The sequence below is a fragment of the Protobothrops mucrosquamatus genome, unplaced genomic scaffold (genome assembly GCF_001527695.2).
Source record: "Protobothrops mucrosquamatus isolate PMUCROS unplaced genomic scaffold, P.Mucros_1.0 scaffold27, whole genome shotgun sequence".
Classification (NCBI taxonomy): Eukaryota; Metazoa; Chordata; class Lepidosauria; order Squamata; family Viperidae; genus Protobothrops; species Protobothrops mucrosquamatus.
Genome location: NW_015386412.1, coordinates 1169751 through 1184002, shown reverse-complemented (window position 1 = coordinate 1184002; position 14252 = coordinate 1169751). Strand labels below are relative to the sequence as shown.

Below are 14252 nucleotides of genomic sequence, written 5' to 3'. Positions count from 1 at the left end.
TTGTTCTCTTCTATAACTTCGTTAAAGTGTTCAATTCAAAACTGGTTAGCATCAAATATTTTTTTCAGAGACAGCATTGAGGATATTAAATTCCAGCATAAAAGTAAATCCTGGAAGCTGCATAACCCACAATGAGCCTCGCAACGGGAGAATGCAGTCACGTGAAAAAAATAACACTCCTGAAAAGCTTTGGCATCTGGACCTTGTGGGTTCGTGAGTGAAACCTTAAGGAGGACCTGGTTTGCTCCAGAAGATTCTTTGGGCTTTAGATCCGATTAACTCCATTGGCAACACCAAGAATTGCCTTCACCTCCACCCACAAATTCCAAGTGCCACATAGTGGGAGCAGAAACCATAGATCAGCGGTTGGGGTCGATCTGGCATTTGGGGTCGATCGACCATTTCACGGGGGTCGCCAAGCAAGGCTGTCCGCCATTTTTTTTTGTCCGCCATTTTTTTCCCCCTTTTCCGGCGGGTGCCTTACCTCCCTTGGGCTGGGCCAGCTGGTGGTCGGCCTGCTCCGTCTCTGCCACTTGCCAGCTACGCCTCGGCCGGCGCAGGGGGCAGAACCACGCATGTGCGGCGCTCCCGGGCAGGGAAAGTCCTCGACTTACGACTGGTTGGGTAGTCCTCGACTTACGACTGGCTTAGTCCTCGACTTACGACCGGCTTAGTCCTCAACTTACGACCGGTTGGGGGTCGCGGCATTAAAAAGGTTGAGAACCACTGCCATAGATGAAGAAAATGGGAGGAGAGAAACCCAGGATTTTGATTTGGGCTTTGGGAGTCCCTCTGCACGGAGGCCTCAAATGCAATTTTCACAGGAGGGCAGCAGTGTTGGGACCAGCTGGTCTTGGTGGCAGTTGGCTGCTGACTCTGGTAGCCATGATTTCTTGGTCAGGTGCATCAAGAGTCTCTGTGTTGCCAGGAGAGTTGAAAAAGGAAAGTCCTGCTAGCCGGCTGAGGTCAGCCCGAGCCAAGAGGAGGCGGCTTTTTGCTTGGCAGTGGTGGAACCCTTCGTCCGCATGCTGACAGTCCATGGCTCAGCCCTGCTATCTCCGATGGGGCAGGAGAGCCCTTGTTGGAGAGGAGGCGGCAGGTGGAGCCCTCGAGCGGCTTCTGTCCCTACAGGGAAGGGGGGCCGTTTTGGTTTTATAGAATCCTGTTAATGATAGCCCCAAAAGAACAGAGAAGGTAACCTAAAAGACCAGGACTTCTGGATAGACCGTTTCTGAGAGTTTGGACACATCTTGAAACCAGAGTGCGCTATTTTTTGTTCCAGCAGTTCTTCGTGAATGAGATCATGAAGTAATTTGTCCCATTTTTTGGGATAACTTTAGAGCTGGGATAACTTTAGAGCTTGCCTCCCGTCTGGAGAGACAAGGAGTTAATTAACTCCTTGATGTCATGATTTGAAAATATCTGCAAAGCATTCGGTATCCACTGGTAGCTAATAGGAATATATTTGCTCTGATTTGTTCTTGATTTTCAGCAGATTTTCAACAGATGTATTCTCAGGAGGACTGTAGCTCATCTGAATGAGATGCGTTTTTCTTTCTCTGTCAATAGCTTTTAAAAACAAGGAAGGAAAGACTGGAAATGTGCTGTGTTGACAATCAGTGCAAACTCTTGTATTTTTCTTCTAATACTAAGATGCCAACTTTATTTTAATACTATTCTTTATAACTCTCTTCTTGGATCATGCCTGAGCAAGCTGAAGACAAAAATCCATTGGGAAACAAATTCACTTTTAATTTTAAGGGCTTTTACTGTAAAAATGTCCAGTATAAACTAAGACTGCGACTGTAAGTAATTTGGAGAAGAACCGAGGAATTTTTGCAGCTACCTCCAGACATGCTAAACACTAAAACTCTAGTTATTTTGAAATAAATAGTAAATATTTCTACCTTGGTGTCTTAGTGTGGAATTAATGCACTAGGTTCCAAAAGTGCTCTGTTATTCCCACCAGCCAGCTTGAGGAGTTGGAAAAAAAGCAAATAATCCTCCGAGGTCTCCTCTCTCCATTTGTTAATAAGTTTCCCATCAGGTTACGGCTTGTGTAGATGTCCCAAAAATGTTGCTGTTGATCTCAGGGGGGGGAGCAGAGGGAGGAATCAGGGCCACTTGCTCCATGAGTCCCTTGGTAAACCCTTCCCTCTAGAGGAGGAGGAGAGAAAAACTGCTTGTGCTCAGCTCAGTATCCTGTTTTCTCTGCCAAACAGCTTCCTGTTTACATCCCCCACCACACGCACACTGTTTTTCAAGTTGTGTGCTCCAGCACAGAGGCAAATGAAAGCCCCTTCAGTAACTTTGCCCCCCCCCCCCCAAGCCTCCCTGTCAACTCGGCAGATCTTAATTGGAGGCTTCTCTACATGTTTCCAGCTTCTCAGACGCTTCTATGAGATGGGCGGATGATAAAACTAAAACCTATTAGGAACAGTGGCTCAGATCAACATTCTGCACATTTCCAAAGCATTGATGTGTATTTCCATGTATGGGTCTCATTAAAAGATGGGCTATGCATCATGCTACAGAACTTAATTACAAAATTATTCCTCCTACTAAAATAATTTGATTCCTGTTAGTAAGTTACTGAGTCACAGAACCTCAGTCTAAACATATTCTCCATGCTGGCCTACTTCCATACTTTCAAAGTACATCATTCACAAAGTTCTAAAGTGATGGTATCAATCTCGGATGCAGATGCACAAGGCTAAAGTTTGGTGCCAGTTAATCAGCTTTCGCTGGGTTCCAAGCAAAGATGAACAGGACATCAGTCCTGACAGCAGAGACCTTCATGCCTACCAGCAGAGGGTCTTTAAAGGTAATGGGCGGGTGGGAAACCCTCTAGCAGGAGTAGAAGAATAGGACAGTAATCCAAATAGTGGCTCTTGAACAGAAATCTCAGCCATATGGTTAAGGAACATATATTTGTTTTCTCATGTACTTCAATATTTAATCCCATCTGTGGAGTCCTTGGCGGTCTCTGAGTTTGGTGCTTTGCTTGCAGATGTTTCATTACTCAACTAGGTAACTTCATCAGTGCAAGGGAAGGTGGGATTTGTTCCCAAGAGGTTCCCTAGTTGGATAACAAAAGGTCTGCAAGCAAACCATCACTCCAGCAGAGCACCAAGGGCACCACAGTTCAATCGGCACTATGGAGATTCTCTTCTATTAACTCCTTTATTTACACAACCTCCGTATCTCTATGGATGAAGCCAAGAATTAAAAGGTTAGTCTCTCCAGCCTTTGAATAATCCTTGAAAGACCAGGATATGAGTCTACAAACAAAACAAATACTTGCAATATCACATTCATGGCGAGGCTGTTATGCAACCCTAATTAGGGTCAGGGCTACATATATGATTGAAGGCAGAGCCTCAATTAAAGTGAGATTGGCTAAATTATGGGCTTTGACAGAGCCTAAGTACTTATTAAGTAGGTTAAATATTGTAAGTGGGAGTACACAAAGAGAACACAAAACGGCTGCCAAATCTCCTAACTTACCCCAAGTCTAATGGCCAATTGGATGACCCAATGTGAACAATTGACCGTTCCCAAGAGAGGACCCTCAGGCTCCAGGTACACATTGTCCCTTTGGGGCAAGAAGGGAGCTTCTTTTCTGCTACCCACAACCCAAAGCAAAGGCTGCTTTTGGGCTGCTCCCCTTCTTGACCAAGTGGCCAAAGCAGTTCCAAGACAGCCCAGTCCCATGTAGGTACCCAGGTGCGCATGTGAAGAGGAGATGATGCCTGCTGGGCAAAGGATGCAATTTACAATTATGTTAATTTTTATAGATCTTTTTTGTTTACCAAAGCCGCTTGCGTTTGACTCTTGGGATTGTCTGCACATTCCTGAGGGCTCAAGAGTGCCCTTGTGGGATGTGCAGAGGAAGCCACATGAGACCATCAAGGTCCCAATCGAAGATACGAAAACAAACAAAAACAAGAGATTGAGGAGCTGATTCCAACTTCTGAAGCTTTGATTTTGGAGGAGATGCGCTGATTCAGCAGCCGATGCATCATGCAAGACCTTGCTGCTGGTCACGACTCCGAGGGCCTAAATGCAGGGTCCACCTGGCAAGCTCTGCTTGTCAGATTTTGCCATGTCTTCTTGTTCCTCAACAGGAAAGTCACTGGCTGGATAGGCATAAGAGAATAAAGTCATTCAATAGCTGGAGCCTGTGACTGGCAGCCACTTAAGGTTGCTGTACACTAGTAACTGTGCCACATTTGTGCCATTCTGGCTTAATTGCTCAACTGACATCTTGAGGGCGAATTCTAACCCTGATGCAGCAACTCTGTTATTCCTGTGTTGCCTTTTGCTAAAGGACACCGGTAGGTTTTTTCCCCCTCAGCTACCCTTTGTTTGAGGAAATGCTGACTTTGACTCAGAAAATGGTACAGAAACCTGTTGTAATTTATCTGATCCTGGGAGAATAAAATCTGTATTTAGATTGAAGGTCTCTGAGCTTGTTTTCTTGCAGACCTTCCATTACTCAACCTGGGGAACACCATCTCTGCTAATCAGGGGTGCAGTTTGCTCTCAGTTTAGATTCTAGCGAGGGCATTTTGAAAACTGAGACTCAACATCTCCCTTTATATTATGGTAAAAAAAATTCCCTCGGAGGCAAAATTTGGCTTTGGAGCCGCCCGACGGCCAGTCCAGAGTGCCCCGGGTCCCCCCCTCTCCCCCGAGGACCCACCTCAGCCCGTGGAGCTTTCCCCTCCCGGGCTCTTCCTCCGCGGGCGGGGCCGGGCTGGGGCAAACGGCCAGCAGGCTTTCCCACCCGACCCCCGAGGGCGAACAGGCGAGGCTGAGCCGGCCTGCATGGCCAAGATGGGGCTCAGCCTGGGGCCGCCCTCGCCAGCTCTCGGTGAAGGGCGGCCTCGCCGGCGGCGTCTCTGCGGGGCCGGAGAAGCGGCGGAGGCTGCCCGGCCACAGCGGCCCTGAGTCGGGCCCGGACAGCTTGCTGGCTGAGGGGAGGCGCCCTCCAAAGCCTCCCGGGGCGAGGCTGGGGCGGCCCGGGGCCCGCGGAGGGGTCTGGGGCCGTCTTCCCAGAGCCATCTGCGAGAGATCGTACGCTCAGCCGCCGCCTTTCCCGGGGCCGAGAAGGCAGCGAGCCCGTCGGGGCGCCGGGACGGCGGACAGACTCCGGCGGCCACAGCACAAAGGGCCGAACAGGGCGCGGCGGCTCCGGCCAGCCTGGGCGGGGCGGGGCGGGGCGGGGCGAGGGCCCTTCCTCTGGCGCGCGGGGCGGCGGAGCGGCTCACTTGGCCCGGGGAGGCGCCGCGCCCGGCGGTGGCGGAGGCTGCGGGCAGGCAGAGGCGGCGGCGGCGGCGGCAGGCGAGATGCTGCGCTACAGCTCGGGGCTGACGGTGACCCGCACTACGCCGAGGCAGCCGCAGAGCAGTCGGAAGGTGAGCCGGCGGCGGGGAGGCCTCCTTGTCCGGAGAAGCGGCCGGGGCCCCTCGCGGAGGAGGGAGGGGAGGCTCTTCCAGATCGGCCGCCCCAGCCAGGCTTCGCGGTTCCCTCCGCTGCGCTTCCGGCCGGCCCGCCTGGAAGCCAGGAGCCCCCGGACCGCTTGCCCGCCCGCCGCCTGCCTTCGCCCGCAGGGCTGGCAAGCGCGTTGGCATTTTCCCGGCCAGGAGGCCCCGGGCGGGCAGAAAAGCCCCGCTGAGTTTCTTGGGCGGCGCGGGCCCGGTCGCGGCTCCCCAGACACGGGCTCTGGAGGCAGACCTGGAGGGCCCGTCGCCAAAGGACGGGCGCCTGGGCGCCGAAAGGGGTGGCGGCTTTGGGAGGGTCTGGCAATTCCGGTCTCGGCGGTGGGCTTGCTGCCCTTGCCCGAGTCCGTGCCCGGCTGTGTAAAGCTCGTCCTCCTGACACGAGAAGAGGGCTGCGTGGGGCCAGGATGCGCACTCTTTGCACGCTCCGGGGGAGCCTTGTCTCCGCCTTTGGGGGGCTGCGATGCGATGGTGACGCTTATTATCGCCTTTCCCCTAACCTAACTGAACTCAGACGTTCAGTTTTAGTAGAACTGAAGGCAGAACGTTGATGGAGGTTTCGTGCACCAAAACCAGCAAGTCGAGTAAAAAGATATTAGGTTCTTTTGTGCATTACTTATGTCATATGTAAATATTGTAAGCTTGACTGGTGCCCCAAATGTATGTTTATTTTTCCTTGGAAGATGCTGTATAATGGCTGCAGAAGCGGTGAGCTTCTGCCATTAGCTTCATTCTTTTTTTATTTGTAAAACTTGCCATGCTACTTATTCCATTAGATCATTTCATAATAAGTTCAAGCTGAATGAGGTGAGTTCTGAAAAGTCCCCTGCCCTTCGAAAGCATGTAATCATTTCTGAATTGAGCTGCCCTTCACCTCGGCTGCTTACCTGCCCCAAATTAAAGGGAGCAACTTTTCTTCCTCTTTGGAAAGAGAGAGGAGGGTTGTAAGTGGTATCTTTGCTGTCCTCCAGGCAAACATCTGTCGGCTGCGCTTAACTCTGCCCCCGGAAGAAAGCTGGCCTCCTTGGGAAGGAACAGATACTGCCGAAAAGACCCCAAAGGTGAGCTGGTGAGATGCAGCTGCCTGTCGCCCCTTTGCAGTAACTCACAGGACACCCTCTGGTTTGCAGCCCCCGGGGTAGCCTGGGCAACGGATGAGCCATTTGAAAACAAGCGGAGACCGGCATTTTGCCAAGAGGGCAGATCGTGCCACAGAAACACTCTTGGTTTCTTTGGGTAGTATATTTCATGGAAATTTCCTTCATCCTTTGGGGAAAAATGCAGCCAAAGCTGTTCATTACCTTAATTTTGCTTTAAAAAGAGAGGGGGCGGGGGAAAGCCAGATGGTTTGGTTTTGAAGGAAAAGCTGTTGCTGGATCTTAATTTTGAAAATGTTCATAATCAAGATTATAACCTGATTAGGAGATGATTTCAGGGGCAAATATCCCCTTCCCAACTTGAGGGACCCTTTGGGGTTATCACCACAGGGAGATGGGCCAGTTGAGATGGGGCGGGGATGTTTGGACCTTGTACGGAATCGTACTTTTGACTGGACATTATTTAGTTCTTCCCCTTGCGTGGTTTTCCTGACTTAATTGCTGTTTGTACTGTGGGGAGAAAATGCCCGTAATAATATCTGAAACTTAAATTGGGGAAAGACCGTGAGGGAAAGGGTTTGTAGACTTCTGCAGAAGCCCGGGGGGGGGGGGGCATAGGTGCCTCATTAGTGCAAAGAAGAGCTTTCAGTGCGCACATCGCGTGCGCCAGGCCAAAATGACAGCGTTCCTTTCTTCCCCACCTGGAACATCCAGCGGAGTCATGTGAATTTTCTAACAGCTTTATTATCACCACACCCTTGGCTTTATGTGGTCACGTGAACATCCCTGCACTCAGTTGGTGCCAGCCTTTTGCAACACAGCTGTAATCCGCCCTCTGAGTGACAATGCCGGCTGGCCGGGGTGGTGCTCCAGTGAGAACACTAAATTGCCCAGCAAAGAGCTTCTCTACTTCCTGGGTCCTGAGCAGACTTTACTGATCTCTTGTTGCCTTGGTCAGAGGAGGGATGCCAGAGAGATGGGGGTGGAAGGGCCGCTCTGGAGATCCACCTGGAGGAGCCACCTCGGCCATAAATGTCAGAGCTTGCTGGGCCAACAAAGAACCCCCATCCCCCTTTTCCTGCTTGAAGTGACTGAGGCATTACACAACCAAAGGGGCCAAAGGTTAATGAAAATCTGGTTAGATCACCCTGGAGGCTGATCCTGATGTGCTAATCTGCCTTCACGCAGGAAAAACGGGAGTGGCTGCACTGTAGTGGGAAGGGAAAGCCGGGGGGGGGGGGGAGGCTTGGAGCAAGGGTGGGGCAGGAGTGGCAACGCCCCCTGTGGGCTCCATCTCCGAGGCCTGGCAGGGAGTTCGAATCCACCAGTGGCTGCAGGAAAGTTTTGCTTCTTCCTGTTGACCTGAAGAGCAACTCTCCCCTGTTGTACTGCAGCAAACAGGATGATCCTGCCTGGGAACGCTGTTTATTTTTAATATGACTGGAAATAATAAGCATATTTCTCTTACTCTTAAGATGTAGCATTTGGGGGGAGGGAGTCAGGCTTAACTGAAGTAGTGAGCTTAGATTTTATTAAAAACCTGTAGCACAGTTTATACTATTAACCTGACATTTTACAGCCCTGCAGTGAGAGGGATTCAGAGATGGATGGCTGTATTAACTCAAATCCTACATCAAAAGCGTGTACCAGATTTGTTGTACTGTTTTATTCATCCAGGCCTAGGCTATGTAACTTCACAAATATACTGATTTGCCCCCAGAGACAGCCACAGAGCACCCCCAAACCCCCATCACCTTATCAGCCTCAATACCTTTTAAAAAGCAGGAAGTCCAGAGTATTAATATATCACTGATGACCCAGATGATGTTCCCCAAGGGATCCCTGGGAAACCAGTTTAAATGGCTTTTGCGCTGTTTGGTTTAAGGAATCCGTTACACAACCCAACCTCCTTGCATGGAGAAGGAGGATTAGAGAGGAATCCTATGAATACTGCTCAGAAATACACACCATCATGTTCAAGAGGGGCTCCTCCTAGGTAATTGTGTGTTGGATTGCAGATAATTAGAGTCTCTGGATTTAATTAAATTTGTTTCTACATAAAGTTAAGTTTTGTGTAAGGATAGCTCATTGATGAACTATGACAGGCTATCTTGAGTGGGAAGAATGTGATACTTTGAGCAGTGCCAGAACTTCCCGTTCTGTACATATTTTTCAGAAGAGCACATACTTCTGAACTGGCTATGCCCAGTTCCAGTCACTTCACTCCTTAGTGCTGGAGAGGAGCTGTTAGCTATGAACAATCTTATAGTCAAGTGTTGGATATGAAAACAAATAAAACTATTTTATCCAGGAAATGAAAACTAGTTTTGCATCTGGCACTCCACCCAGTTCATGTGGAAACGCCTTCCTCCCCACCCCTTGTCTAAACAAAACAACGTATTTTGCATGATAAGTCTGAATGCCATTAGGCAAGCAGGTGACTATGCCCACGTATTGCAACAGAGCAGCTTATATTAAGTTGATGTTTTAGACAGTGAATTAAAATTGGATGTCAAATGCTCTCTGGGCATTAAAGGCAACTCCTGCAAGAGCTTCTGGAAGGGCAGAGGAGCAGAACCGGCCTTGGCTTCTGTCAGCATTTTAAATTGCATGGCACTTCCTCCCTTCTCTGTATGAATGCTTGCAATAATAACATTTCAATAAAGTAGGTATAGATTTTTCCCTTCTTGAGGAAGACAAATTAGTTTTAAAAGGTAGCAATTGAATTAGTAGTCTAGAACTGTTTTTGTTTCTTTTCTGCCTTATCAATGTGTTCATAGCTTGGTTCAACTGGTTTTTACTGATGATGCAGTTCCCTCTGTGAAAACACAGAAGGTGCCAAGAGAGGAACATAGGAAGACCGGGCTGAAGGCCCATCTAGGCCAGCCACTCTCTTTTCCCTAGAGGGTCACCAGATGCTGCCCAGGGAGGCGGACAGGGAGTAGCCCTTCTTCCTGCTGCCCTCCAGCAACACCTGGGAGACCTTCTGCCCTGCTCTGAAGACAGGGCCAAGGTGGCCCAGGATTCGTCCCCTGCGCAGGGTGATGAACTGAGGTCAGTGCTGCGCCACCCATTGACCTTCGGAGCAGTTTTAAGAAAGAGCACATTTTGGTAGTATTACTTGATGTTTAAAAGGTTTTGTCTTGAAGATCCTTATGAAATTGAAGGAAGGTTAGAAAAGTCATACAATAATGTGTTACTTTCCCTTTTCTTTACATTTATAACTTTTGAATATACTCATACAGCAACTTTACCAAACATCTGGCGGATTGTCTGCCGGGGACTTAAAGCACGGTGTTGTGTATGGTGTAGTGCACCGGTCTGATGACAACCATAACAAAGAAATGGTGGTTTATGGATGGTCAGCTCACCAACTGAAGGAAGAAATGAGATACATACGAGATGTGAGTCACGTTTTTATATATTGTTCTTGCAGGAAGGAAAGGACTTTGATCAGCGGCTGCTCCCGTCCCCATCCTTTCCTTCTGTCCCCAAAGCAAACGTTTCTCTCCTTCTCGGTCCAGCACTCTGGTGGCTTTGCTTCCAGTTGCAGGATGGGGACAATTCACTTCCATTTACTCTCTGCATTCAGTTCTGGTTTCTGTCTGAACAAAATTGTGAAATGAAGTCAACTTGTTGTCTGGAATATAATTTGCATATCTTTACATTTTGCAAAGTATCCCCTGCATTTGGATGCCCGGTGCATGTATCACTGACCAGATGCCCCCGTAGACATGGCCACCTCACTCATGAATGTGCAGGATGTTGGTCATTAAGTAGAGAGGAATGCAGGAAGGGGCCTTATCTCACGTTAGGTTTTGCCTGGGTCTGTCTATCCCAACTGCAGGCAAGTCTTGGAGGACAGCAGGGCTACCTTGTGCCCCACCTACCCCCGAAGCTCTTCAGGGGCTGGATGCAGAGCAGGCCCCTCCCTAAGCAAACATACTCGGTCAACAAGTGGAGGGGCCCTGGGCATCCTTCCTGTCTCCCCCCTCAGACTCAGGAGCAGAACGTAGGCCAAAAGCCCCACGTGGGACAAGGCAGGTGGGGAGCATCCCTTACTCAGCCATAGGCTGCCCTCCTCTCTAAGGCGGTGGGACATGAGTGGAGATGTCATCTGGCTCTGCAAATGGGGAGGGGGAGCCCTGGGATGGGGCACCTGGGCTTAGCTGAGGAACCACATTTTGAGCTGTGAGAGACATTATACCTGCCCCAGATCCCGGATATGAGAAAGGAACAGGCAGGATTTTCTTAAATCGTTTGGTTTCCTGTTACTTTTATAAACATTTGATTATTTAGACTCTGAAAATTACCATTTACCCAATTTTATGTATTGTAACCTTTCTGTTCCAGGTGAGATTAACATTAGAAAGAGTAAGAAACAAAATGTGTGGAGAATACGATGAAATGAAACGCAAAATCCAGCAGCTCTCAAGTGAGCTGGCGGTGAGTGCTGCTGGGCCTGAACTTCTTCCTTTCCCCTTTTGGAGCTGCCTTGTAGGCCTCCGGCCCATCCATGTTGGGGTCTGACGCTCAGGCACCAGCTTCATGGCCTGCCAAACTGAGGCTTTCTGAGCGTGGTTGGGAGTCCTCCCCCCCCCCCCCCGGCTACAGCCTCCTCCCATACTAGGATCTAGATCCGCATCTTTTTGGGTGATCAAGCGTTTTACAGAGCAATTTAGTAATACATGTTTATGAAAAACATGGATTGCCTTTGCTGCAGCATCCTTTACACTCCGATGGCTTTTGCATTGGCAGGCTATCATGACATGTGCGGCTCAATGTGCTGATACCCTGGTTGGCAGCCTGGTGTTGCCTGGTCTGGCTTGCAGATTTCTGCTTCTCTTACCTCCAAGCCACGTTTCTTTTCTTTGTAACACCAAGGAGCCACCTCTGTTTCAGATCTCCGTATTGGAGTGCAAGAACTGGTGTAATCTTACATATTTTTCATAAATCTTTCCCCTGAAGCCCACCTGGGTAGGATTTATACTTGAATCTTTTCTTCAGTGTCTCTTTAAAGGGAATATTTTGTTTGGCTATATGGAGCTGCTGCTCATCCCTGCCAGATGTTGGTGGACTGCCATGGAAGGTCAGCCCTTGGGAGTTAGTGAGCACGTGTGGATTCAACAGCTTGCCAAGACAGTTTCCAGCCTTACTTCCCTGCCAGCAGTTTGTGCTCTGGCAAATGTACCAAGCTTGCCTTTTCTTTTATGGGCTTCCAATAAAAGTCATTGGATAAGGGTGTTAATTCCAGAGCAGGCCCAACTGTTGCCTCTGTGCAATTCCTGCTCCCTCAGACTCAAACCTGGCATTACTTCTGCAGGTATCGCATGCTGAGCAGGCATCCCTGGAAAACCACATCCAGGTCCATGCAGCAGCCCTGGAGAGTTTCCGCGAAATGAGCAGTTCGCTGACCTCAGCCTCCATTGAATTGCAGGTAAGTTGCTGATAAAGCCCACCTCTCTGGAGCTCCTCCCCCACCCTGTTGGGTCAGCCTTTGGAGGGGAGGGGCTTTTCTGCAACTCTGGTTGGGAGAGGGAATGGTTTGAATCTGAAATTCAGCATGCTGTAAGTTGGCTTCCTTGCTCTATATAAATGGCTTTGCTTATAAAAGAATTTTGTGCTGAAAATTCCTAGGCTTTATTCGCAGTACTAATCCAAAGACATGGTGTTGATTTATTAATTTAATTAACTCATAGATTTTATTTTCTAACACTTGGAAATTTGCAAGGTCAGTGTGCTGTATTTAAACATGTGACAGAATTGATCATAACTCTGGGAGTATATTTTTTTTGTATGGTAATATACAAACATAATAAACAAAAAATAGGCAAGGTGGATGTTTATTCGATTTGCATACCACCCAGCTTCCAACAAATTTTGAGGTACTTTGTTACTCTACTTCCCTCCAGTCACACAGTCACTTTTCAAATCTTAACGATGTTTCTTGGGTCATTCACCACCCAGAGTCCCCTGGAGCTAGATAGTCAATAATAGATTTAAATAAATCAATAAATCCTGGATGAATTTAAGCCAGAAGATTATTTGTTACGCTCTTCTAATATAACATGTATTTTGCAAATTTTCCTTCTTAAGAAATCTAGAAGAGTTAGTTCTTTGCAGTTCTTGCTGAAAAGTACATTAAAAAAAAGGATTCATCCTAATTTTCCTCAAGCAGTTGTGAATTAATTTTGTATTTTATTGCACACTTTTTCAGAAAACCTTAGTTGATGTTACTTTGGAGAATACAGTTATACGTGACCAGATACAGAACCTGAAACAAACTCACGAACAGTCCATGGAAAAACTGAAAGAAAAGCAGAAGCAACTGGAAACGGCTAAGGTGGAAAATGAATTGCTCCGCCTCAAGGTGAGCAGCGGGAATGCCTGCCAGGGATTACAGCTCCCAGAACAGCCATCAAAAACCATCGACTGGCTGGAAACTTTTGGCTCAGAAGCAAAGAGGGATGATCAGGCAAGACTTAATCTCCAAACTTGCCCACATTCCTGCTTTCAGTGCCATTTAGGTGATTTGGGATTACAGGCATCTGCATTCAGCTTGCCCCAGTTGTCCCAGCGACTGTTTTCCTATAGGAGGTGCTGAGCTGTCCTGTTTTCAATTGGCAACTAGCAGATTTTGCTTGAAGGGGTCTGCCAATTTCCTTCTCCCCCTGCACACACACCCCCCCCCCCGCTCTCCATGCAGGCAAGAGGAACAGAAGCCACATAACAAACAAAAGATCACGTGCTAGTGTTACTACTTGAAGTTCACCCAGTGTGTAAGTGAGGGGCAGAAGTCTTGCAGAGATCACCTGGATGTCTTGCACTTCTTATTAGCCCTCCTTTTTACTCAGATCCATTTGGCTGCCATAGAGAAAGTTGATTTTCCACAGGCAGCATCTATTTCTCTCTTGCATTTGTTTCATTAAGAGTCCCCCACCACCTTTTTTTCTATTTTTTTTAAATAGGTGGAAAGCTCACAGGAAGCAAATGCAGAAGTCATGAGAGAGATGACCAGGAAACTATACAGTCAGTATGAAGAAAAGCTTCAAGAAGAAGAACAGAAACATAAACTCGAGAAAGAAACCCTCCTTGTACGTGGGACGCCCTGACATTCCCTTTGGAAGGGTGCTGCTGTTAGTGCAGATCAGGGTTGAAGAGTCAGTTTCTGGGGTGGCTTTTGCAGTCTGTGGACAGGAGTTTTCAAAAATTAACAGTAGAAATTCAGTTTGCTAAATTACCAAGTTGAATGGGTCTCTTCTGGTCTGGCTTGTTGGAGTGAGTAAAGGACATCTGTGCTTTTATCCAATTTTCAGTTGTACAGAAGAGTGATATACATATAGAACAGTGGTTCTCAACCTGTGGGTCGGGACCCCATTTGGGGTCGATCGACCATTTCACAGGGGTCGCCAAGCAAGGCTGTCTGCCATTTTTTTTGTCTGCCATTTTTTTCCCCTTTTCCGGTGGGTGCCTTACCTCCCTTGGGCTGGGCCAGCTGGTGGTCGGCCTGCTCCGTCTCTGCCGCTTGCCAGCTACGCCTCGGCCGGCGCAGGGGGCGGAACCATGCATGCGCGGCGCTCCCGGGCAGGGAAAGTCCTCGACTTACGACCGGTTGGGTAGTCCTCGACTTACGACCGGTTTAGTCCTCGAC

General features: G+C 48.6%; 1 protein-coding gene across 1 annotated transcript in view; it reads left to right on the top strand.

Annotated features, from left to right (window-relative positions):
* The first annotated feature begins 5351 nt into the window (after positions 1–5351).
* The window catches only part of MYZAP (myocardial zonula adherens protein), a 21034-nt gene continuing 12133 nt past the window's right edge, over positions 5352–14252 (top strand). The window contains exons 1-6 of the mRNA XM_029283151.1: positions 5352–5420; positions 9847–10005; positions 10955–11047; positions 11925–12038; positions 12819–12971; positions 13570–13695. Coding sequence (XP_029138984.1) covers positions 5352–5420; positions 9847–10005; positions 10955–11047; positions 11925–12038; positions 12819–12971; positions 13570–13695 — 714 coding nt within the window. The remainder of the gene's footprint in view (positions 5421–9846; positions 10006–10954; positions 11048–11924; positions 12039–12818; positions 12972–13569; positions 13696–14252) is intronic.